General features: G+C 43.5%; 1 protein-coding gene across 4 annotated transcripts in view; it reads left to right on the top strand.

Annotated features, from left to right (window-relative positions):
• Window positions 1-27267, top strand: part of LOC146648785 (junctophilin-1-like) — a 58301-nt gene that overhangs the window by 11935 nt on the left and 19099 nt on the right. For 3 of the 4 annotated variants that reach the window (XM_085390379.1, XM_085390377.1, XM_085390376.1), the window contains exons 2-5: window positions 7285-8044; window positions 13544-13662; window positions 22853-23095; window positions 23514-23950. In XM_085390379.1, coding sequence (XP_085246505.1) covers window positions 7285-8044; window positions 13544-13662; window positions 22853-23095; window positions 23514-23950 — 1559 coding nt within the window. Of the gene's footprint in view, window positions 1-7284; window positions 8045-13543; window positions 13663-22852; window positions 23096-23513; window positions 23951-24397; window positions 25307-27267 lie in introns of those variants that run through there. The other variant, XM_085390378.1, reaches the window with a different exon arrangement.

Here is a 27267-nt window from a genome sequence, read left to right as displayed (position 1 = left end):
ATTTTAGTAATATGTGAACGTCTTTTGTAGCAACATGTTTTCATTTACATGTTTATCACATCATATTCAGTTTAAGTGTTTTTCTTCTTCTTTGTCTGGAGTATAACCTGTAATATTGATGATGCGTGATGCTGCACAGTTAAGCGACTGAAAAATGTGATTAATGGTTTCAAATGCCTTACAGTCTTTGACATTGTCCACTAAACAGTTGTCAAATTTAACTTAATGTCTGAGTGTTTCTTAGTTTTAGACTACTCAGCTAGTCTCATTTTTACCCTCATTCAGTCAACTAAGAAATTCGTTTCCAGGAACATCCCCAGTTTATATACTGTTAATACTCACACCCACACCCCAGAAATCTCTATCAGCATTTGCCCCAGTGATTCTGAACATGAAATAAAGCTTAACATAGAGATACACAAATTTCTAATTGACTGTTGCATTAATAAAACCATCCATTTCAAATATTTTTGTTATTTCCCAAAAATTGGGATATTTTTATTGTCTTGTGAGTGAAAAAATATTTTCATTTCGGAGTAAAAAGAGACCTACAATACAACCATGTGTTTGAATAAAAACTCAACAACATTAAGCCCAGCACCCAGTTTTAAACATCGCTAACACAACAGCTGCACTGATGATGACGCTGGCACAGTTTAATGTGGAGCCATTAGTGACATGGCGAGCTCAAGTTCAGTAAAAAAAACACAACATGTTTCTAGCGTCCAAGACAGCAGCACTGTTTCTGTAATCACCATTAAAACCTTTACTGTGGAAAAAGCTGTTGGGCGTCTTTCATCATAGCAACCATCAACAAACTCGGACATGAAGACTTTGAGCAGCTACAATCCACCGCCGTTTGTTTTACACCGCGAAAAATCTTCCAAGAAAAAGAGTAAAGGTACTTTTTTTTTTCATGCCTTAGTTATTTCACTTTGACTAAAATTATTTATATATTTTTTGCATTTAAGAAAACATAACATTTTAGCACGGCACATAAATACTATCACAGGTTTTTGTTTTGTTAAGAGATGTTTTTTGCAGTTAAACTTTAAAACGTTGTAATTTCTAAAATGGACACTAGTGAGCAGTTCATTTTGAAAAACCTGTTTTTTCTCTTTTGAATATTCATTACTATTCATTAATAAGACAAAAGTATTTATTATCCATGGTATTTTACTTGATTAAGTCATGGAATAATCAATAGATTACTTGATTACTAAAGATGACAATATTTGTGGTTATAAATAGGCAGTCTTGTTGTTAAGTGATGACTTATCAACTCAGATAAGTCTGAGCTCAGTCTGCTCGTGCGGCTGACCGGCCAGCTACCTAGCCTGACCGGTCTCTCCAATGTGATGTTTGTGTATTGTATGTACGGTCGGCAAGGTCAGTCTCGTAATTGCCCCTTGGGAATAAATAAAGTCTTCTGAATCTGAATCTGAATTTTCAGGTCCAAGCCTCTGCTGTGCTAACTGAGGCATTGTTATTAACTTTTTGTTACGGTTTGTCATGAGGACTCACACGCAGGACTCCGTGATAGGAAGCTTCACAAGCAATTTATTTACACAGTTCACCAAATGTATATACAAATGTGCAGAAATACTGCTATATATAAAAGTGGGGGGACAGGGCTCCAGGGAAATCCAGGGAAACAGACTCTCGCTCCTCTTCCAATAATCCACAAACACGATCAGGCTAGAGAGACCAGGTTACACTTGTGACACATGGAAGACATTGTGAATCCGCGTATTCCGGGGCAGTCTTAGATGGACAGAAACAGGGTTAATCAGGGTGTCAATTTCAAAAGGGCAGATGAAGGTGGGAGATAGTTTTTTGGATTCAGACCTGAGTAGGATGAACCTGGCAGACAGCCAAACCTTCTGTCCGGGCGCGTAAGGTGGTGCCGGGGTCCAGTGACAGTACGCCAAGCGCTCGGCCGTGCAGAGAAGGGCGGCTTGAGTGGCTCTCCTGGCACGCCGACTCCTCTGGCGATGCTGCTGGAAAGAGGGCACAAAGTGCTCACCTTCAACGGCAGGAAACGGAGGTGGTTGGTAACCTAGGGACGCCTCGAAGGGGGACACTCCGGTGGCAGGGGAGGTGAGGCTGTTGTGAGCGTACTCGATCCATGGGAGTTATTCGTCTGGTTGGTGGATGTCAAGCATTGGAGTGCCGCTTCGAGCTCCTGATTGGCCCACTCCGTTTGGCCATTTGTCTGCGGATGGAAACTGGAGGAGAGACTGACCTGAGCTCTGACGACGTTACAGAATTCCTTCCAGACGCGCAACGTAAACTGTGGACCCTTGTCTGAAACTATGTCCGTGGGGATTCCATGGAGGTGTAAAACGTGGTCAGTCAGGAGCTGGGTGGTCTCTAGAGCAGAGGGGAGCTTGGGGAGGGCAACAAAATGAGCAGCTTTAGAAAAGCGATCGATGATTGTGAGAATGACTGAGTTACCTGATGAAGGTGGCTGAACGGTGATGAAGTGGATAGCAATGTGCGACCAGGGGCGGCTTGGCGTAGGCAGTGGTTGGAGTAGGCCGGAAGATGGCTGATGGACGTTGTTGTTTTGGGCACAAATTGGACAAGTGGCAATGCATTCACAATCATCTTCTGCAAGAGAGGGCCACCAGGCGAAGCGCTGAAGGAAGGTAATGGTGCGGTGGACCCCCGGGTGACAGGTGAGCCCAATGTAGCACTCGTGACCTAACAGAGGTCACGAGTTCTACAAAGAGTAAACCTGGAGGGCCCGTTCAGGGGCCCGGTTCTGTTCAATGACCCTCCCTAATGGCAAATTTGATCTCCCAGGTCAGGGTCCCAATAACACACGTGGGAGGGAGAATGGGGGAGTCCTGAGCTGTATCTTCCGAGGCAGTGAATCGGCGTGAGAGAGTGCCGGGTTTGACGTTATGAGAGCCAGGTCTGTAGGTGATCGAGAGCTGGAATCTGGTGAAAAACAGGGCCCACCTGGCTGGCCTGGCATTTGGCCGTTTAGCTGACCGAATATACTCCAAATTCTTGTGGTCCATCCACACCACGAATGGCTGGGCAGCGTTCTCCAGCCAGTGACGCCACTCCTCCAGGGCGAGCTTGATGGCTAGCAGTTCGCGGTCTCCCACGTCATAATTTCCTTCTGCGGGGGAGAGACGGCGAGAGAAGTAAGCACAAGAGTGAAGCTTACCACTTTGTTGCTGGGAGAGCACGGCCCCCACTCCGGCGTCCGAAGCGTCCACCTCCACGACAAACTGTAGACTGAGATCTGGTTGGAAAAGGATGGGCGCCGAGGCGAAACGTAGCTTCAGATGAGAGAAGGCTCATCCCAGCTGACAGGAACCTTGGGTGAGTTGAGACGAGTTATTGGCAAAGCAAGCTTACTGTAGTCACGAATGAAACGAAGGTAAAAGTTAGCAAAACCCAGAAAGCTTTGGAGTTGCTTGCGGTTAGAAGGGGTTGGCCAGTTAATGGCGGCTTTAACCTTAGCTGGGTCGGCTCTGAGGTTACCTTGCTCAATGATGTAGCCCAGAAAGGAAACTGTAGTTACGTGGAACTCACACTTCTCTTCCTTAACAAAGAGATGGTCCACAAGGAGATGTTGTAAGACCTGTCTGACATGGCGTTCGTGTTCGGTGACGGAGCGTGAGAAGATGAGGATATCATCCAGGTAAAAAAGACAAAGTGGTTGATGAAGTCCCGGAGCACGTCGTTTACCAGAGCCTGAAAAACAGCTGGAGCATTGGTGAGACCAAACGGCATGACAAGATATTAAAATGGCCAAGATGGGTGTTAAAGGCCGTTTTCCACTCATCCCCCTCACTTTTCCTGACCAGGATATTTGCATTTTGCAGGTCTTAGTGAAGATTGTGGCCCCCTGGAGAAGCTCGAAAGCGGAATTCAACAGCGGGAGAGGATATTTGTTTTTAACCGTAATGTTGTTGAGGCCTCGATAACCAATGCAGGGCCATAAACTCTTGTCTTTCCTGGTCACAAAAAAGAAGCCAGTGGCTACTGGGGAAGATGAGGGGCGAATTAAACCTGCAGCAAGTGACTCGTTAATGTACTTTTCCATGCTTTCACATTCAGGCTGTGAAAGGCTGTATAAACAGCTGGTAGGGAGCGGTGCGCCCGGGAGAAGGTCAATCCCGCAATCGTACGGCTGGTAAGGAGGCAGCGAGCACGCTCTATCTTTGCAAAAAAAACCCAGTTTGAGGTCACTCCTCCCCCCACCCCAGGTTACTCTCCTTTCTCCAATCAAGGACTGGGTTATGTTGACGCAGCCAGGGGTAGCCTAAGACTAGCGGTGTGAGGGGGGCTTTGAAAACTGCAAGGTTTCAGAATGATTTCCAGAAAGGGTTAAAGAAATGGGCTCTGTAATGTGGGTGATGTCTGGGAGACGCTGACCACTAAGGGCTGTAACTTGAAGAGAGTGTGGTAGTGTTTCAGTGCTTAGTTTTAGCTTATGCGCCAGCGAAGCGTCAATAAAGTTCTGTTTGCCCCAGAGTCAATCGGAGCCCTAAGAGAATGAGTCTTGAGTTGCACAGTTCATTTTGCTGCAATCATGAGACGTGGAGGAGACCGTGAACAGGAGACCTCATCCACCCATACTCTCCTCTCTACTGGCGGGCGGTCTTTTGGCCAAGCCGGACAAGCGTTGGCGATATGGCCTTTGCAACTGCAGTAAAAACACTCACCGGCCCTCCACCGTCAATGTCGCTCCTCAGGCATTAGTCTGGAGCGCCCCAATTGCATGGGTTGTTCACCCTCTTCCATACTGTCCGACACCTGATTGCCTCCGCCACTGGTCGCGCCTCCGCCCAGCGCCATTTCCGTGTGTCCCAGATGCCTCTGGGTAATATAGTTTCCGGTTCCCCGGCTCGCTCTTAAATGCTCGTCTACCTTCATACACAGTGTAATCACATCAGAGAGAGTCAAAGGTAAGTCCCTCATTACCAGTTCATTTTTCAATTCATCACAAACATTATTCAGTGAGGTACTTATCAATGCCGACTGCCCCCACCCGGTCTCTTCAGCCAAAGTCCAAAACTCGACTGAGTATTCCGCTATACTCCGTCTCCCCTGCTTTAAGTTCAACAATCAAAGAGCAGCCACCTCAGCTCCGGTGCCTCTTTCAAAACCACTTTTAAATTTAACGAGAAAGTCCTGCTAAGTGATCTCAGGGTCAGTTCTTAGCTTGGCTTGTGCCCAGTTCAATACCTGCCTGTAACAGCTGAACAATATAGGCAATTTTGGCCCCATCAGTCTCATAGGTCTGTGATCTGGGTCAAAAATCCTGCACACTTATGAAACTCACCCGAGTAAGATTCCATAGCAGGTAAAGATTGCTCCGGGGGTTCTGGGTGAGCCGGTGCGGAAGAGGTAGATGGTACGGGCGCCAGAGTTTCGGAAGCCGGTAACTGTGGAGAGACATGCAGAGGAGGCGTGGATGGGCGTTGAGCGAGGGCTTGGGTGAGCGTAGCCAGTTGCTAGTTAGTGTGCTGTAGCATTTGTTTGTGGCGTTCCAGAATTGCTTCCGGGGTGAGGACAGGCTGCAGGGTGGGGGTTGAGTCTGCTGAGTCCATGGTTGGCTGGATCATTACTGTTACGGTTTGTCGTGAGAACTCACATGCAAAACTCAGCGATAGGAAGCTTCACAAGCAATTTATTTACACAGTTCACTGAATGTATATACAAATGTGCAGAAATAGTGCTACGTACAAAAGTGGGGGGACGGGGCTCCAGGGAAATCCAGGGAAACAGACTCTCGCTCCTCTTCCATTAATCCACACACATGATCAGGCTCTCTTTCTCCAACTATCACCACACAGGAAACGGGGAAAAGGTCAAGGGAGTCTGTACACAGGGAAATGTTTGTTAGTTCAATGCTCAGAAACACAAAGGGGAAACTTAGCTGGCAACTTGACGACACTAACACGAGTCAAACACAACGATCCAGCGAAGAACAGCAGTCATCGCCTGGCTTAAATACTGGTTGCGTTAATGAATCTCAGGTGCTTCCTCCTCTGAGGGGCGTGGGCCGAGGACAAGATGAGTTGAGAATGAGTTCCACCCCGGAGAGCGAGAGAGAAACAGTTTATCAGCGCCCTGCTGATCCCCCAGGCCGTGACCTTTTATTGAGATCAAACCAACCCTCTTCTTACATCTTCCCTGTGCTACTGTGATTATATTAGCAAAACCACGGCTCTGTAGCTAGCCACCAGCCACCATCATTACAGTCCATCAGCTAGCTTAACTTCATTAACTGTCTAGTCAGTGTGTTATTTTGTTTCCTGTATATTCGTTTACTTTCCAAGTTACAGTAGAGCCAAATGATGCCTATTCACTGAGAAACTGTCAGTCACGTGTAGTTAGCCAGTGAGAGTGCATTTCAATCATATTTGACCCTCCTCATCACGTCTTATTGTATTTTTTTTTTTAAACAAAGGCTTTTTCTTGTGACATTACCAATAAGTTTGATGTGTCACATGGCCCTCTTCCTATTGAAAAAAACAAAAGTTGTATCCAAGATGGCCGACTTGTAAATGGCCACCATGGTCACCACCCATCTTGAGGAGTTTGCCCCTCACATATACTAATGTGCCACAAACAGGACTTTAATATCACCAACCATTCCCATGTTATTACGGTGTATCCATATAAATGGCCCACCCTTTACTTAAACATGGAGTCTGCCTCACAGTGTTTTACACTTCACACGTGTCCTGGATATGTCATGCTTAAGCACATCTGTTGAACACTTTTGGATATAGTTATAATCACTGATACATTTACACAATTATATGATAACGACTTTGTAGATGGGCAGCCTGTTTATGGCAGTTGAAGTTTGTACAGTCTCCTGACACATTGCTAACATTTCTGTTGGCTAGGAATGTCACCTAAGTTGTTAATAAAATAAAATTATATTTTTACTCTACCTCTGCAGTGACTTTGTTTTTGTTTGTTTTTTTTAGCTTAGTATCCTACGCTGTCATAAAGTAATGTGGTGTGGTACGATATTTGTCTTGCTATAATGATGCATGGCCAAAAGGTTGATTAAAATGACTTTCATTCGACTATAGAAAGTAGTTGGTTCATTGATTCATTGTTGGAGCTCTAGTTGCATCCTTCTTTGCATTCTTGATCTTTTTTATTTACTTTGGTAGCCTCTATCACTCACTTTGTATTCTACATTATTCTGTATATGCTTTTTATTCTGTCTCTGCTTATTTTTTTATGCTTTACTCACAGTCTGTCTTCTCTCTGTGTGTCTCTCTGCTACTGCTGTAGGCACGTATCAGGGTCAGTGGAGTGGTGGCATGCGTCACGGCTATGGAGTACGTCAAAGTGTTCCTTATGGCATGGCTTCTGTCATCCGCTCACCTCTACGAACTTCGCTGTCTTCACTCCGCAGTGAGCAGAGTAATGGTACAGTACTGCGTGACAGCCTATCCGATAGCCCTGCTGGCACACGTGGTGGTTTTGTGCTCAACTTCCAATCAGATGGAGAGGGTTCAGAGAAGAGAAAGGGTCTTTTTCGCCGTGGCTCCTTTTTTGGTAGCCTTCAGCGACTACGCAAATCTGATTCACGCTCATCAATTTCTAGTAAGCGCAGTTCAGCACACAGTGACACTACTATGAGCCGCATCAGTTCAAGTGACGCCAACTCTACCATTAGCTTTGGAGATGGAGACCCTGGCGATGACTACCTGCCTCTTGAGGACAGTGTGGATGCTACCACCACCGAGTCGTATGTGGGCGAGTGGAAAAATGACAAACGCAGTGGCTTTGGTATCTCTGAGCGGTCTAATGGCATGAAATATGAAGGCGAGTGGTTGAATAATAAACGCCATGGCTATGGCTGCACCATCTTTCCTAATGGGACGAAGGAAGAAGGGAAGTACAAGAACAATATGCTGATCCGGGGTATCAGGAAGCAGCTGTTCCCACTAAAGAATACCAAGACCAAACAAAAAGTGGATCGTGCCATTGAAGGAGCAGTGAGAGCAGCAGCCATCGCCAGAACCAAGGTTGAGATTGCCATCTCCAGGTAAAATATCCTGAGAACCATAAGGAAGTTACAACTACTTTTACCACCTTTTTCTTTACTACATTGGAAGTATATTGGGTAATATATACTGTACAAAATTTTATCCATATTTTATCTATACTATTGTCAGAGCATATACTGCTCATTATTAAATACTATTAGTAATACTCTTAATACTACTCTGCATATTTTGGCTTGACACAAAGACATTTTATTGCTCATTTTGACACACTGGTTTACAAATGTAATTGAAACTTCATAGTAAGCATATGGTACTTAGTATTCTGTGGAATGAAAAAATATTTGCTGCTTGTTAGTTTGGGATTGTCTTTCATATGTGTCACATGTTTCAGATGATCAAATATATTTTAAAACTGGACAAAGATAACCCAGTATGTAAATGCTCATTTAGTTTATTAAAAGAAAAAAAAAGCTATCCAACCCTACCTGCTCTATGTGAAAAAGTAACCGTTAAATCCCCAAAACCTTTGGAAAAATATTCTGTCTAAACTTTTTTAAAGGGTTGAGTCTGGTTACATCTGGTGTAAAACTAACACACCATTTCAAGCCTGTTTTTCAACTGTTTTAACTGCACATCCCCCATCTCAAATATCATCAGCACCCCTAGATGCCCTCCTCCCACTGCCTCACTGATCTGACCTCCTGTGACACCTGCATATTCACCTGTACTCCTAACCAACCCCGAAGTCCCCACCAGTCAAGCCAACACCAGCATCACTTCCACCTCAATCTCCTCTGCCGGCATGCATCTCAGCCCCAGAAACCCATTTTAGATGCCATACCTAGAATCTACTGGAGCCACTCACTCAATTTTGGGCACAGTGACCCGAGTATTCTGATTACTACAGGGACAACAGTTGCCTTCAGCTTCCACGTATTTTCTATCTCCTCTCTCAGCCCTTGTCATTTCTCAGGTATCTTGTTCCTATTTCCTGATGTTGCTATTGCTACATCTTATCACTACAGCCTTCCTCCTCTGCTTGGACCCAACTACTGGCTGGTTAGCCTTAGCACTTCCAGGCCTTACTCGGCAACGGTGTTCCTGCATACTATGCCATCCACTTCATTATAGCTTTCCATGTATGATCTGCCAACTAGTATTTATGATCTTTGCTGTTCTTGCTCCTTTTTTCTCTTGGGTTTCTGCTGCCTGAGGTATCACCAAGCACATGATCATTCGTGGCCATCTTTCTGATGTACTGATGGATTGTTGTTGTTGTTCTTACATCCTGGATAGTAATTCTACACTCACTATTCGTTGGCCAGGATTTGGTATGAAACCTTCGATACGTGGTAAAGGCTTTTCTTTTTTTAATGTCAGTGGTTTCTATCTCCTCCCTTGGCTAGCTTATTATTCCAGCAGGGTATCTGGCAGGGCATAGGTGTTGATTACCTAGAGCTTGTTCTTCCCATTCAGCAGACTCCTCAGGATTTGCCTTGCTCTTTGGCGAAGGCAGCTTCTCTAGTGGCCTCTTCATTGTTCAGTTCACCTCTTGTATTCCCATGTAATTCTAGCTATCCTCAATATCTGGAATATTGCATTTTGATATTGCAGCCTGCTCAGTTCTGACTACTTTCCATCTTTTTGTTGTTCAGGCTTACGTAGAACAGCAGTGGGGACAGGGTAGGGCTTTATCGCTGGGCGATATGGCCTAAAAATCCATATCACGGTATAATTTGAAGCAAGTGCGGTAACGATATATATCGCGATATATTATTTTCTTCTGTATCACGTATTTTACACACTATAAGGCGCACTTAAAATCCTTTAATTTTATCAAAAATCGTCAGTGCGCCTTATGTGTGAATTCTGGTTGTACTTACTGACCTCGAACCAATTTTATGTGGTACATGGCGCGCAGAAATCTGTCAAAAATGTTTCAGTACAACTTTGGTAAGCTATGAAGCCACACCGCTTGATGGATTGCCGGAGCATTACGGCTGCCGTATTCAGGAGCCCCGCGGAGTGATCTGGGTCCAAAACTCCGTCTTCTTCAGGTCCCAAAGTCAAACGAACACTGCGGCATCACTAAGAGTTACAAACTGTCTAAATTATTTCCAGTGTTGCCAACTTAGCGACTTTGTCACTATATTTAGCGAGTTTTCAGACCCCCTTAGAGACTTTTTTTCTAAAAAAGCGACTAGCGACAAATCTGGTGACTTTTTCTGGTATTATTGGAGACTTATTTATGATGACTTTTTGACGTTAAAATGCATATTGCTCTTACTCTCAACAAGCAGCGGTGCTGCCGTGGGCACCTCACCCGTGCCAAAGTGCTCACAGGCGGATGATGGTCCTCCCCCATCTGCTATCAGGGCACAGAGATGTTGACCCCTATGCGTCCAAACTGCAAATGAATCGCGCATGAGCGAAGCCGCTGCTCTCGCACTGACTGTAACGCAGTCAGTTCTTCTTTTACTGTTATGCTGTTTTGTGGATCACAAGGTTTAAAACTACTTATAAACACACACACACACACACACACACACACACACACACACACACACACACACACACACACACACAGCAACTCCACCAGAGTGCCAATTTCGGGTCACTTTTGCAGGTGTTCTGGGAATCCATCCTACCTCAAAAACATCCTACCCAATGTTTCTGCGCAGACGCGGCGCATGTGCACAACACCAAAGCCGAATTAACTTCTTTTTCTCTCACCCATCTGGAATACTTAAGGTTATGGTTATGGCGCTTTGGGTGCCTTGAAAAACGCTATATAAATCCAATCCATTATGGTTAGGGTTATGGTTAGGGGTAGGGTTAGGTTTAGTCACAAGTCACCGTCAAATTATAATACGGGTAGGACGATTTGTCAGAGTAGGATGGTTTCTCAGAACACCGGTCCAAGCCCGGATAAAGGAGCAGGGTTGGAATTGTGACATTAAAAAACAATAATTGCTAAAAGAAATTTAATTTATAGTTCTAAATAAATTCTAACTGCATTTAGGACGTTTTTTTACTCACTTTTTGCCTCTTCCACAATGTTATTTCTCTGTAGGTTACAGAGAGGTTACAATTACATTGGCAGAGGCTTCCATGTGGTGTTAGGCAGTTTATTGGACGTTAGTTAGATGGGACCAGTCCCTTCGAAGGGTCCTTGGTAATCAAGACTGTCCAGCCTTCAGTTAGCTGTTCCAGTTGCATCCATTAGCAGCTGGTTCATTTGTTCTGCCAGGTGCTCACTGAATACAGTTAGGCTCTTAGGCAGTAGGTGTGAATGATGTGCGGGACTGGTGCTGGCGAACTCATGCTTGAGACTCTTTCTTGGATGTGATGGTCACATCACATGACATGCAGTTTAGAGTGGTTGCTATGGGGTGCTCTTAGATCCACTAAACACTGAGTATTGTTGTTGTGTTGCATCCATCTCCCATATGCTATTCCAGTGTTGCTTCATCTCCAGCCTTGGTGGGACTGCTCTCATATTGTTTTCCTGCCTTATATTAATGCATCTTTGATGGTTTAGTAGAGAACATCTGGTTTATTCTCATGGTTTCTACTTCTGGTATACCTCTTAAGGCGGTTAGCCAAGACTGTGTATATTTGTTTGGTTGTTTCAAAGGCCTCAGAATTAGCAGCTTGTTGTACTTCTTCTACACTCCATTCTTCCTCATACCTTTCTGCAGTTTAAATATTTTGCTAACTTCCTGCAGTTTTCCCTTGATCTCAGCCTCTTTCTGCATGGCGGGTATTGCTACTTGTGGCTGGTCAACTTATAGCCAAGCATCTCAAGGATCACTGTTGCTGTGGTATAGATCAGCTGGTTGGTTTTAGTAATGATCACAGCAGGGATTTTATGTAATGTTGGATTCAAATGTTGCATCACTTTGACCTTCAGATACTAACCCCAAGTTGCTCTCCGATACATCCATCAGCGTATGCATGTGTGTGAATGCTTAGATAGAATGCACTTAAAGTGTAGAAGAAAGTGCTTGTGTGCATGGCTGTGAATGGGTGAATGTGATCTAAAGTGCTGTGAGTGCTCCAGGAGAGTAGAAGTGCGCTATATAAGAATCAGTCCATTCACCATTTTAAGTCTGGATGAGCTGAATAGTGTTCATAAAAATTGATGCATATTTCTAATCAAATGTGATACCCATGTAACCCTCTACATAATTTTAATGTTTCTTTTTCTATACTGTTCCATTTTAATCACCCTTTGGTTTTTACCTCTTTAGCCAGTTTGGCAGAAATACTTTGTTAGATTGACAGAGAAACCACATTCCTCAGTACAGCACCAAGAAAGCTCTTAGGGGTTTATACCCCATCCCTAAGACATCTGGGAAGCTCTTGGGGGGGGGGGGTAAACAAACATATGTGTTAGTTTCCTCATTATTTCATCATTAAGGAGATAAAAGAAGTGAAGTTTATTCCTTTAGAAAAATATCAAATCAAATCAAATAAATTCAGCAACACTAAAAGCCCTGAAAGACCCCTTGTCATGAACCAAGCAGCCAGGAACACACAGGCACAAATGTAAACTTCAAAAAATGGGTTTTATTATACCCCCAAAAAGGATAAGATGATTACAAAAATTCAAAATAACAAAAAATAAAGTCTTTAAGAAGCAAGTGGGCCCATAAAAGAGGTTAACTTAACAGACCGCTACTCAAAAATCACTTAACAAAAACATAACTCAACAAACTGACCTGCCCAAATGAGAAACAGCTCCAGTTATATAGCAAATGAATAAACCATTATATACACCAAAGGTGAAAACTAAAGAGATAACAGCTAACCATCATTCAAGAAGAACCCCATTCCCCCTGCATGATCACAATAGATGGTCCAGTCCACTTTATTGGCTTCTGCATTTAAACCAGCTCCACCCTCAGCCTCCTCTTTCAGCCAAACCAGGAAGGACTGGAGCGGAGGTCAGGTAACTCAGAAAGAGCAGAAATATAATCAATATAACATACCTGTATAAAATAACAAACAATGCAAAGGAAAGTCTATGCCACCATTTGGGCTATAGCTTAGTGCTGTCATGCATTACAGGTAAACTCAAAATATCAAATTAATTAACTTATGATCACAGAAGCTTTAGAGCATAACGTAAACATAAGACAAAAGACCAAATGAATATTACCCAAGCATCTCAGTTGTGTGGTTGCATGCATCCATCACACCCCTCAAGGCAATGAAAGTAGATATTTACAAAATCCTTTCCTTGATTAAGAGAAAAACTCTTCAGTTACTAGCCAAGTCAAAAACACACAAAGACGAAGGCTTATCGTTGTCAAAGTCTACAATTAAGAGAAATGTCCAGCCAATATCAAAGGAGAGAAAAAAACCTAAAAGCTGTGTGCATCACATTTCTTCACAGCTGCCTTGCATATCAATGCTTTTTAGAAGCCCCAGATGGCAGCCCCATGGAAACTATTGAAACACTTCCAAATAAACCAGACAGAGCACACTATGCTGAGTATGTTAGTTACTAATGAGTATATGGATTCTTGCAGGACGTCCCATGCCCGGGTCAAAGCAGAGTGTGCAGATCAGGCTTCACAATCAGCCTGCCAGGATTCTGATATTGCCCGAGCTGTGGCCAGGGAGCTCTCCCCATCTTTCCATCAGCCAGGTACTGTAACACCTGCACATGTTGTAGAGCTGCTGCTTGTAAACATGCGATGTTGAACTTCTGTTGTTAGGTTTAATTTGTGACCTTCTGTATGATTGAAATGCCTAAAAGGTTATGAAAGGTTTTAGAACAACTGTTTGAAGGTTGGGTTTGAAACCCTTTGAGGTTGTCTTGGTCCTCCCCTATTTTCTTCAAATTTTGCTACCAAGGAGCCAGATCATATTGCAATGTTTTTTTTTTAAATGGTCTTTAGCAATAGTTTTCCATGCCTTCTGAAGGTTCTTACAAAGGTTTGGATATCGGCTGCTTTTTCCACAAATTTTCAGTCCGGTCTTTGTACCTGATCATTTTCAGTGGAATGTTTTTTGTTAACATTAACCTGTGAACTTCAGACAAAAAAAGGCGTGAAACAGTGTTGTATCTGCACACATTTTAAATTGTGTCTTCAGGCACAAAAAAAAACTATTTTGATTGTATGATAAATGCCAAATATAACACAGTTTGACAGGCATAAGAGTATTTTTACATCGAAAAGTGATTTCCAAAGAGCTTTTAGTTGAAACCTTGGCATATCTTGGCATGGTGTGTTCTTTAAAAAATTAAGAACCGGGGTGGCAGGAAGTAGAGCAGATCATCTACTGACTGAAAGGTTGGTGGTTCAATCCCTGGCTCTCCCTAGTCTGCATGCCAAATATCCTTGGGCAAGATATTAACTCCAAGTTGCTCTCTGGTACATAGTAGTTAGTAGGTAGTTAGTAAGCACTTCAAAGTATAGAAGATAGTGCTTGGCTGAATGTGGCATGTTGTGTAGAGCGCTTTGAGTACTCTGGGAGAGTAGGAACTGCTATATAAGAATCAGTCCATTTACCATTTTTAAATGATCTTTAGGGCTGGACCTGGTGACCCTGAACACAGCCTTAGTTATGCTACAATAGGTCTAGGCTGCTGGGGGTTTGCATGATGCACTTCTTCTTCACTCACCTCTTTTTTTATACAGTGTGTTTATACAACAATGATTCAATCATTGGTTTTAATTAATCGTTAGTTATTGTTAATCTCTTTCCGTCTTCCTCCACTCACCCAACCCCTCGTGCCAGATTACCACCCCTCCCTGACCTTAGTGCTGCAGGAGGTTTCTTCCTCTTAAAAGGTTTTTTTTTTTCTTCCTACTGTCGCCAAGTGCTTACTTAGGGAGTGCAGAATTATTAGGCAAGTTGTATTTTTGAGGAATAATGTTATTATTGAACAACAACCATGTTCTCAATGAACCCAAAAAGCTCATTAATATCAAAGCTGAATGTTTTTGGAAGTAGTTTTTAGTTTGTTTTTAGTTTTAGCTATTTTAGGGGGATATCTGTGTGTGCAGGTGACTATTACTGTGCATAATTATTAGGCAACTTAACAAAAAACAAATATATACCCATTTCAATTATTTATTTTTACCAGTGAAACCAATATAACATCTCCACATTCACAAATATACATTTCTGACATTCAAAAACAAAACAAAAACAAATCAGCGACCAATATAGCCACCTTTCTTTGCAAGGACACTCAAAAGCCTGCCATCCATGGATTCTGTCAGTGTTTTGATCTGTTCACCATCAACATTGCGTGCAGCAGCAACCACAGCCTCCCAGACACTGTTCAGAGAGGTGTACTGTTTTCCCTCCTTGTAAATCTCACATTTGATGATGGACCACAGGTTCTCAATGGGGTTCAGATCAGGTGAACAAGGAGGCCATGTCATTAGTTTTTCTTCTTTTATACCCTTTCTTGCAGCCACGCTGTGGAGTACTTGGACGCGTGTGATGGAGCATTGTCCTGCATGAAAATCATGTTTTTCTTGAAGGATGCAGACTTCTTCCTGTACCACTGCTTGAAGAAGGTGTCTTCCAGAAACTGGCAGTAGGACTGGGAGTTGAGCTTGACTCCATCCTCAACCCAAAAAGGCCCCACAAGCTCATCTTTGATGATACCAGCCCAAACCAGTACTCCACCTCCACCTTGCTGGCGTCTGAGTCGGACTGGAGCTCTCTGCCCTTTACCAATCCAGCCACGGGCCCATCCATCTGGCCCATCAAGACTCACTCTCATTTCATCAGTCCATAAAACCTTAGAAAAACCAGTCTTGAGATATTTCTTGGCCCAGTCTTGACGTTTCAGCTTGTGTGTCTTGTTCAGTGGTGGTCGTCTTTCAGCCTTTCTTACCTTGGCCATGTCTCTGAGTATTGCACACCTTGTGCTTTTGGGCACTCCAGTGATGTTGCAGCTCTGAAATATGGCCAAACTGGTGGCAAGTGGCATCTTGGCAGCTGTACGCTTGACTTTTCTCAGTTCATGGGCAGTTATTTTGCACCTTGGTTTTTCCACACGCTTCTTGCGACCCTGTTGACTATTTTGAATGAAACGCTTGATTGTTCGATGATCACGCTTCAGAAGCTTTGCAATTTTGAGACTGCTGCATCCCTCTGCAAGATATCTCACTATTTTTGACTTTTCTGAGCCTGTCAAGTCCTTCTTTTGACCCATTTTGCCAAAGGAAAGGACGTTGCCTAATAATTATGCACACCTGATATAGGGTGTTGATGTCATTAGACCACACCCCTTCTCATTACAGAGATGCACATCACCTAATATGCTTAATTGGTAGTAGGCTTTCGAGCCTATACAGCTTGGAGTAAGACAACATGCATGAAGAGGATGATGTGGACAAAATACTCATTTGCCTAATAATTCTGCACTCCCTGTAATATCAGATATTTATATTGAACTGAATAAAGACAAAAACACAGCTTTTTTGATATTTGCATAGAAAGTAAAATCAGATTATGACAGAAAATGTAGATAGATACAAAGATACAGTTTAGTGAGAAGTAAAAAACTTAATGTGTGAAAACTATAAATAATTCTGCACTCCCTGTAAGGCATAGGTGTCAAACTCTGGCCCGCGGGCCAAATTTGGCCCGCAGCCTAATTACATTTGGCCCGCGAAGCCATACCAAATGACTATTAGAGCTGGCCTACTGGTATTATACAGCTAATATATATATTGTTTAGTATTAAGCTTTGCTTGTTCTATATTCAGTTTTTCAGCAAAACGTGCTTGAGTCCATAAGAAAAGATTCATTCTTATATCTAGAGGAAGATTTTTTTTTCAGTAAATATTAACGTTAGCCCGCGACTTTGTTCCAGTTTTGAATTTTGGCCCACTGTGTATTTGAGTTTGACACCCCCTCTGTAAGGGTTCATCTGATTGTTGATCTTTTCTCTGTAGGGTACCTTACAAAATAAAGTGCCTTGAAGAGACTTAAATGGAAGTGTACAGAGTGCTTTCGGTTCAGCACCCACGTCACTCAGCTCTCTAGCTGACTGCACTAAAAAAGGAAAAACGCTCATTGGAGAAACTATCATCACCTGCTGGTTAATGTTTTAATTACACAGGTGGGTTGCACCTGAGACATTTGTTGGTTTTGAAGTCTCTTCATGTTCAGTGCATTGTCAAGAATTGTCGAGACTTTGATAGAGGGACAGACATCAGTCTTTTGGGCAACGGGTGACATGGACTGCTGTGGTACAGGAGAGTAGTGGATAGGCCAGGCACTACCTGTGGGTGACCCCACAGGAACTAGATAGATCCAGTGTGGTGACTGTGGGTGCTGTTGTTGACCAGGACACCAAGTGGTGGTGATAGTACCAATTATCTCCATGAACACTTGATGTTTTGCTTGTTGCTGGCCTTGCATAGACTGGAATCTCCTTTTCTCTGCCTCTGCTGCGCTTTCAAAATCTATCAAATGCTTCATTTTCCTGTTTTAGACATTTCTGCTCAGCTTCATATAGTTCCTCCAGCTTCCTTCTCTGTTATGTATGACTGTGACAGATTCAAAGTTGTATTAGCTTTGGCCTCGTGTTTGCTCACATGAGCCTCAGGAATGGCCAGCCTTTCACAGCTTTGTCCACTCTCACCATCGTAGTCTGGATTGTTTTGACTTTACCGGGGATGTGTGCTGAAATGCAACAACAGGGCCACTTTTTTTCTCCATAACTCGGTGTCCTGATGGAAGTTTCTCATCTGAATATTCAAACAGTTATATGCTACGTACTGTATACATGGCATGCACTAAGTTGTCCACTGTCAGAGGCCATAAGAAGATCATTTGTAACCTTCACTAAAGCTGTTTCTGTGCTGTGATGAGCTCTGAAACCTGACTGAAACTCTTCAAATAAGCCATTCCTCTGCAGATGATCTGTTAGCTGTTTGACAACTACTCTTTCAAGGATGTTTGATATGAAAGGAAGGTTGGAGATTGGCCTATAATTAGCTAAGACTGCTGGGTCTAGAGATGCTTTTGAGTAAAGGTTTAACTACAGCCAGCTTGAAGGCCTGTGGTACATAGCCGATCATTAGAGATAGGTTGATCATATTTAACCTCCTAAGACCCGAACTCTTCCACGGCATGCATTTTTAATTTCTATTTGGTATTTGGGCTGATTGGGTCCTGATGAATGTAAAAACAAAGATTTGCCAGATTTTTTTTTTACCTAATTTTTGTTTCTGAGAAAAATGAGAGCCACATATGAGGATATTCATTTAAAATTTCGATAGAACAGTAGCAGTATAATGTCCTCGGTGGAGTGGATATCAGGCCCTTGTAGAGCAAAATTGAGTATTTTGGTCTAAATAACCCAAAATGTGATGTCCACATGTGTGGACGCCAGGTCCTAGGAGGTTAAGATCGAAGAATTAATTAATGGCAGGACTTCTTTGAGCAGTTTTGTAGGAATGGGGTCTAAAAGACACGTTGATGGTTTGGAGGAAGTAATTATTGAAGCTAACTCAGAAAGATCAATTGGAGAAAAAGAGTCTAACTTAACATCAATGGTACTAAGAGTAGCTGTAGATAATATTACATCTGTGGGATGATTACTGGTAATTTTTTCTCTAATGATAAAAATGTTATTTGTGAAGAAGTTCATGAAGTCATTACTGGTTAACGTTAAAGGGATGGTTGGCTCAACAGAGCTCTGACTGTTTGTCAGCCTGGCTACAGAGCTGAAGAGAAACCTGGGGTTGTTCTTATTTTCTTCAATCAGTGATGAATAGTAAGATGTTCTGGCTTTGCGGAGGGCTTTCTTATAAAGCAGCAAACTATTTCTCCAGGCTAAATGATGATCCTCTAAATTTGTGACACGCCATTTCCTCTCCAGCTTACGAGTCATCTGCTTTAGGCTACGTGTTTGAGAATTATTCCACGGAGTCAAATACTTCTGATTAGAGACCTTAGTTTTCACAGGAGCTACAGTATCCAGAGTCGTACAATATAATTATTTTATCTGAGCTCAGAACTAAATCAGATAAAAAGTCTGAGAAATCAGACAAACTCTGTGTAAGGCCCAGGTGGACGATAGATGATAACAAGTAAGACTGGTTTCTGAGTTTTAAATCTGGGGTGGACGAGGCTAAGCATCAGGCTTTCAAATGAATTAAAAGTCTGTCTGGGTCTTTGGTTGATTAATAGGCTGGTGTGAAAGCGTTGTGCAGCTTTCGATACTGTCGACCATAATATCCTATTAGAGCGATTAGAACATGCTGTAGGTATTACAGGTACTGCACTGCAGTGGTTTGTATCATATCTATCTAATAGACTCCAGTTTGTGCATGTAAATGGAGAGTCCTCTTCACACACTGAGGTTAATTATGGAGTTCCACAGGGTTCAGTGCTAGGACCAATTCTGTTTACATTATACATGCTTCCATTAGGCAGCATCATTAGAAGACATAGCATACATTTACACTGCTATGCTGATGACACCCAGCTCTATCTGTCCATGAAGCCAGATAACACACACCAATGAGTTAAACTGCAGGAATGTCTTAAAGACATAAAGACCTGGATGGCCGCTAACTTTCTGCTTCTTAGTTCAGATCAAACTGAGGTTATTGTACTCGGCCCTGAAAATCTTAGAAACATGGTCTCTAACCAGATTCTTCCTCTGGATGGCATTACCTTGGCCTCCAGTAACGCTGTGAGGAACCTTGGAGTCATTTTTGACCAGGACATGTCCTTCAATGCACATATTAAACAAATATGTAAGACTGCATTCTTCCATTTGTGCAACATCTCTAAAGTTAGAAATATCCTGTCTCAGAGTGACGCTGAAAAACTAGTTCATGCATTTATTACTTCCAGGCTGGACGACTGTAATTCATTATTATCAGGAAGTCCTAAAAACTCCCTGAAAAGCCTTCAGCTGATCCAAAATGCTGCAGCAAGAGTCCTGACAGGGACTAGAAAGAGAGAGCAGATTTCTCCTGTTTTGGCTTCCCTTCATTGGCTTCCTGTTAAATCCAGAATTGAATTCAAAATCCTGCTCCTCACATACAAGGTCTTAAATAATCAGGCCCCATCTTATCTTAATGACCTTGTAGTACCATATCACCCTATTAGAGCACTTCGTTCTCGCTCTGCAGGCCTACTTGTTGTTCCTAGAGTATTTAAAAGTAGAATGGGAGGCAGAGCCTTCAGTTTTCAGGCCCCTCTTCTGTGGAACCAGCTTCCAGTTTGGATTCAGGAGACAGACACTATCTCTACTTTCAAGATTAGGCTTAAAACTTTCCTTTTTGCTAAAGCATATAGTTAGGGCTGGACCAGGTGACCCTGAATCCTCCCTTAGTTATGCTGCAATAGACATAGGCTGCCGGGGGATTCCCATGATGCATTTAGTTTTTCCTTTCCAGTCACCTTTCTCACTCACTATGTGTTAACAGACCTCTCTGCATTGAATCATATCTGTTATTAACCTCTGTCTCTCTTCCACAGCGTGTCTTTATCCTGTCTTCCTTCTCTCACCCCAACCGGTCGCAGCAGATGGCCCCGCCCCTCCCTGAGCCTGGTTCTGCTGGAGGTTTCTTCCTGTTAAAAGGGAGTTTTTCCTTCCCACTGTCGCCAAAGTGCTTGCTCATAGGGGGTCATATGATTGTTAGGTTTTTCTCTGTATCTATGAAGCGCCTTGAGGCGACTTTTGTTGTGATTTGGCGCTATATAAATAAAACTGAATTTAATTGAAAAATTGCTGCCACACCGCCCCCTCGGCATGTGCTTCGAGGTTTCTGGTAGTTAGAATGACTCGGGGGTGTTGATTCATTTAAACTAACATAATCATCCTGCTGCAACCAGGTTTCTGTAAGGCAGAGTAAATCGATTTGTTGATCAATTATTAAGTCATGTACTAACAGAGACTTGGAGGAGAGAGACCTAATATTTAATAATCCACATTTCACTGTTTTACTCTTTGGTTCAGATGTGGATGCTGTATTGTTCTTTCTTTGTAATTGTTTATGTTTAAGTTGTTTGTTGCTGGTTTTTAGTTTGTTTTTTGTCTGTTTGGAAGCTGACACAGTCTCTATGGAGATGGGTTTTTGGGGAAGTAGCAGGAGGAGAGAAGCTGCAGAGAGGCGTGTAAGACTGCAACTCTGCTTCCTGGTCCCAACTCTGGATAGTCATATTTTGGGGGGTTTAATAAATTTGTCCATATTTCTAGAAATGAGAGCTGCTCCATCCAAAGTGGGATGGATGCCGTCTCTCCTAACAAGACCAGGTTTCCTCCAGAAGGTTTGCCAATTATCTATGAAGCCCACATGCTCCACCAACCTGGCTGTCTGAAAGTGGTAGATGCTGGTCCAGATAAATTGAATCTCTAATAATTTGCACATTTCTTTCAGTGTGAAAGACATGAGCGATGTGCACTAGTCAGTCAGTCAGTATCGCTTTCAAGAGATACTCACCCACTCTGACTCCAACCCTGGGTTAGATCAGAGTTTGGGGGACCAGGTTCTGGATGCAGCCCAAGTCCACCATATAGCCTTGTGTATACCCCCTTGGTAACTTACCGGTGTGCTGTACGTCCCTCTCAGATGGATAGAGGGTGTTGGAGGGCCTGCAACATGGAACACCTGTCTGACCTCCATCCATAGACATTCCCAGCAGATGTGTCCTTATCACGTGCACCTCCAACACTCCTGCCCCAAGCTCGTGTGGGTCCTGGTGCAGTGCCTGGGAAGGCAGAACAGGGAGATGTGATTGCAGCACAGAAGGGAAACCAGCATCTCGGAGCTGAGACTGGCCTCATCCCACTCGTTAGGCGGCCGCGTCTCTCAGTCTCCTCTAGCCATGCTGCTTGTGGATCTCTGCCAGCATGACTACCACCTCCAGGCTCGCTGGTCGAGGGCAGTGGACCCATTGCGCTGTCTTCCCAGGGAACCCCTCCACGAATTGTTCAAGGTCCACCAGCTCAAACTGCCACGCTTCCCCCTCTGATCCCCCGGGCTGCAGCCACCACATCAGAGAACCGCTGGGCCCATGAACTGCTGAGTGAAGGGCCAATACTCTGCCGACATTGCACTTTTCCAGAATTGCCAGCGGTCCAGCATGGCCCGGCAGATGTTGGGAAAGCACCGCGATGCCGGCAGCAAGCTCAGGGCCACCATCTAAGCCTCCCTCCATAGCAGCAGCAACCACTCGTCCATAGGCCACTGACACCCCTCTGCTGTGGCCAGGAGTGTCTTCAGTTTCCCCTTACGCACCACCATGTACTGTTTGTGCACGGCTGTGAGCTCTGCCGCCATCTGACCCAGCAGCTGGGCCAGCTGTACAGGCTATGGATCTGACATGCGTCCTGCGTTTTCGGGACAACTGTGATAGACAGACCCAGTAAACAGCGTTTTCAGGTAAGTGACCATTTATTTAAAGACTTCTTTGAGTTTTGTTGTGGCAGCTTTGCAGCTGACATGTCTCAGCTTGGCAACAACAACCCTCTGCCAGGTCCCTGCGTCAGTAAAAAGGAAGAGCCTGATTAGCAGACTGGCCCCAGCTGCACTGCCAGCCTCTCTGGCACTGTGCTCTGAGCCCACTGTGCCACCCCTCTTCTGCAGCGGAGCTACAGACCACACCTCCACCACAGTGGTGTTGATACATGGTGTCCAAATTTGTAACTGTTCCAACTGTAATTATTTTTTGTTTTTTTGGGGGGTTTTTTAAGGCAGCTGTGTCCGATCTGACTTTGATCTGTCTTTCAAACTAAGTGTAGAGAACAAAAAGTCTGTGTGTGTGTGTGTGTGTGTGTGTGTGTGTGTGTGTGTGTGTGTGTGTGTGTGTGTGTGTGTGTGTGTGTTTGTGTTTGTTTCTAGGACCCGACTACACACTGCAGAAGTACAGTGACGCGCAAGATGTAACTGAGAAGCCCAGAGAGGAGACAAAAGAGAAATCTCTTTCGGGGAGCCCACATTTCTACAGGAAAGGCACAACACCAACCCAGTCTCCATCTGCAAGCCCAGGTCCCAGCCCTAGTCCTTCACCTACTGCTGCTAAAAAGGCTTTTTACAGCAGTAAAACTCTTGCCTCTGATGCAGCAGCGGAGGCTTTGACAGCAGGTAAGCAACTTTATTGCATGTTTGTCTATCAGATATTAGCTGTAATAGTAATACAGCTAATTTCTACATATTTACTGCAACAGGAGGTTTCCCAACAGTCTGGAGGAAGTTCTCCTGAAAGCTGTTATTTTTTCTTTGACTCTGTAGTTCATCTCATCCTGAACCATCTGTGTTTGGTGGGTTTAGGTTGGATTAGGTTATAGAGACCCATGGTTTGCCAATTAGGAAGCTGGAGGGTCTTTTTGCTTATTGTCTTGCTGAAAATTAACAGCATCCCGCAGATACTGTGAAGCTGAACTGAGATGTGAAGCTTGACTGAAAACTTGAAATTCTACCTCCTGAACCAGTATATTGTATACGCATTAGTCATTTGGTTAACTGTGGTCTCCATTACTCCTGTCTTTTTTTCATTGTACAGGCATAACAAAAGCAGCGTCAAAACTTTCTCTGAGACAGCAAGTAAGGCAACAAGAGGCTTCTCCAGCAGTCAAACAGTCTGCTACCACTACAGTCAGCAGTTACTCAAGCAATGGACAGATTCACTCCCAGTTCCATGGTTACCATGTTAAAGCAACTCTTAAGATTCAACCCCCTGAAGAACCAATTGGTGTAGTGGATGATCTTCACCCATCTGACCTTGTACACTTGCTGCCATCACCTGTCAAACAAATTCAACCACCAGCACCAAAACCCCTGCCAGCCCCTATCCCTTCACAAGTTCCAGCAAAAGATGGCACCAAAGCACAAGAGCCTCCCAAGGAATCGCAAAAAAAGGAATCAAGCAAATCAAGGAGCCTTGCAGAAACCAAGAAAGCCAGTATGGAAATGGATCCTGAAATTGTAGAGGACAAATCGGTGAGTTGAGTTGCCACACATATTTTTATAATATAGTATTCTAACAATCAGGGAGAATCGAACGCACAGTGAGTGTGCGTGTTCAGATTGTACTGACATGACTTATACTTTCTAGAATTTCCCACCAATGTTACAATAACTATAATCTGAATATGGATATATGTCCAGAATTAGGGCTGTTGCCATATCATGGTGCCCACGGTAATACCACAATACATTTTTACCTCATATAAAAGTGCCATATTTTGATATTAATGATATAACAATGCTATACATTTACATTCCCTAGCACACACACACAGACAGACATGTTTAGCAGTGAGGCCCACATGTCAGCCTTCAGTGGGATCTGATTATTCCAGATGTTGTGTGCGATGAGATGGATTTAAATTAGAGTCTGGATTTAACAGGAAGCCAAAACAGGAGAAATCTGCTCTCTCTTTCTAGTCCCTGTCAGGACTCTTGCTGCAGCATTTTGGATTAACTGAAGGCTTTTCAGTGAGTTTTTAGGACTTCCTGATAATAATGAATCTTTGAGCTCAGAGAAGAAATTCAGCTGTTTTTACAGGAGGAAGACATGCATGAAGTTGCAAGGAAATGCTGTAAAACTTGTGAAAATCCAGTTAAAAGTCCAAGTTACTGGTTGTACTTGTTTGCGGTGAGCAGCAGATCAAACAAGTTAACAATTATAAATGGTTTCAAACACACATCCAGGCCTGTGAGACTCATTTAGACACTCGGACACTGACCGTGGTTCTCTGGTACACTTCTGCATACTTTTTGTATATTTTGTGTAATATGTGTAATAAACTGTAAATTTGGACTTTTTCAAGGAAGCATTTTTTTATTCAGTGTTTTCATTTTTTAATGAATTTACTCCTACTGGGGAGAACACACATGAGGTTTAAGGCCTGGACGATGATGAAACCTGGAAAATGGTTGCAAATAAATATGGGTACCACTTTAGGCAGCTCCTAATTTTATGGATTCGGCACCCAGCTTTGCTTGTTTTTTCACTTTTTCGCTACGCGATTGCATTTAATTCCCGCTCGTCTCTTTCTGTAGCTAGCCTGTATCACTACACTAGCTGTCTTGAAAGCGTCTAACTCCCTCCCTTCTTTCACATAACAGTATGATTACAGTCAGTCTTGTGATTTGCTGCATGGTGTGCCCATCAAATTAAAGTCCTTCCTACATGGATTCTCAGCAGGGTTGAAGATTCAGCTGCCACATACCGACAGGCCATTAATCAGAATCAGAATACTTTATTGATCCCTGGGGGAAATTATTTTTTGTTACAGTGCTCCATTATAAACCAACATTAAGACAAGACAGACAATACACTAACTAAGAATAGTACAATATATACATATATATACATACATACATACATACATACATACATAAGTCACTCATAAATAAATAGCTGAAAAAGAAACATGTGTAGTTATAGCAGCAAACAGTGTGTTAAGTGGATGCGTTGTACAGGGAGCCACAGGCAGGAATGATTTCCTGTGTCGTTCAGTGGTGCTTTTCTGTAATCTCAGTCTCTCACTGAACGAGCTCCTGTGACTGACCAACATGTCATGGAGTGGGTGGGAGGTGTTATCCAACATTGTCTTTATCTTGGACAGCATCCGCCTCTCCGACACCACCTTGAGGGAGTCCAGCTCCATCCCCACAACATTGCTGGCCTTACGGATTAGTTTATTGAGTCTGTTGGCATCTGCGACAATATTGACATATGAAATTATATCGCGGGCCGGATGTGGCCTTCAGACCGTTTAGGAGCAGTGCTCTCTCACACAGGGTTTAGTGGGGGTGGGGTGCTGCTGACTTCAACTGTGGATATAGTCGGACAGCAGGAAGAATACTTTGAGGACCTGCTTCTGTAGAGGACGCAGAGTGTGTGGATGAGGGGCACGATTTGCCTGTCACCAGGGGCAAGATCAACAAAGTAGTTAAACAACTACTTGGTAGCAGCAGGGCCTCTGGGGTGGATGAGTTGCTCTGACTTCCTTAAGGCTCTTGTTGTTCTAAGTCTGTCTTGAATATCTGGCAAATTCAAATTCAAATTCAAATTTTATTTGTCACGTACACAGTCATACACAGTACGATATGTAGTGAAATGCTTGGACAACTGCTCGTGACCTAAAGAAAACAAAAAAGGAAAAGGCTATGAATAAGATAGGAAATAAATATGAAAGATTAAAAAGGGTAAATTTAACTAGGAAGGAATAAAATATAAATTAAGGTTAAAAATGAAATAACTGTACAACACAAATTAGAATGAAGGGTAAATTTAACTGGGAGAATAAGATAAAATATATAAATTAAAGTTGAAAATAAAATAACTGTACAACAAAATACACAATATAGAACTATATAAGAATGTATGAAGAAATATAAATAAATATATACACAATAACAGCAGCGTGATTTAAGTAATGAAGTGAAACAAAGTCCAGAAAGTCCAGTGTGTGTGTAAGAACTGTATGTGTGGGTCAGTACTGTGTGGTGGTGTGATTGAGAGACCGTATCGCCTGCAGGAAGAAGCTCCTCCTCAGTCTCTCTGTGTTGGTCTTCAGGGAGCGGAATCGCTTTCCTGACCTCAACAGAGAGAACAGTCTGTTGTTGGGATGGCTGAGGTCCTTCACGATCTTCCTGGCCTTGGTCCAGCACCGCCTGCTGTAGATTGAGTGCAGGTCAGGGAGCTCGGAGCGGATGGTGCGCTCAGCTGACCGCACAACCCTCTGTAGAGCTCGTCTGTCCTGCATGGTGCTGTTCCCGAACCAGGTTAAGATGTTTCCCGCCAGGATGCTCTCTATGGTGCAGGAGTAAAAGTTCCTGAGCACCTTGGAGGGCAGTTGGAAGTCTCTCAAGCGTCTGAGGTGGTAGAGACGCTGTCGGGCCTTTTTCACCACGGTGTTGATGTGACAGGACCATGACAGGTCCTGCGTGATGTGAACTCCGAGGTATTTGAAGCTGTCCACTCTCTCCACTGGGCACTCGTTGATGACGGGGGTCTGGTAGTTCCTCTCCTGCTTAGTGCTGAAGTCCACTATCAGCTCCTTTGTCTTACTGACGTTTAGAAGGAGGTTGTTCCTCTGGCACCAGTTCTCCAGATTCCTAATCTCCTTCAGGTAGGCCGTCTCGTTGTTATCAGAGATCAGGCCCACCACGACGGTGTCGTCAGCAAACTTGATGATGGTGGTGGAGCTGGTAGTGGCCACACAGTCATATGTGTACAAAGAGTACAGCAGGGGACTCAGAACACACCCCTGGGGGGCTCCAGTGCTGAGAGTGGTGGAGGCTGA

Source organism: Rhamphochromis longiceps, linkage group LG18 (assembly GCF_057381845.1).
Source record: "Rhamphochromis longiceps isolate RC_006_pf linkage group LG18, R_longiceps_female_GT1.1, whole genome shotgun sequence".
NCBI lineage: Eukaryota > Metazoa > Chordata > Actinopteri > Cichliformes > Cichlidae > Rhamphochromis > Rhamphochromis longiceps.
Note: the sequence above shows the minus strand (reverse complement) of the source record. Positions and strands in the feature narration are given on the sequence as shown.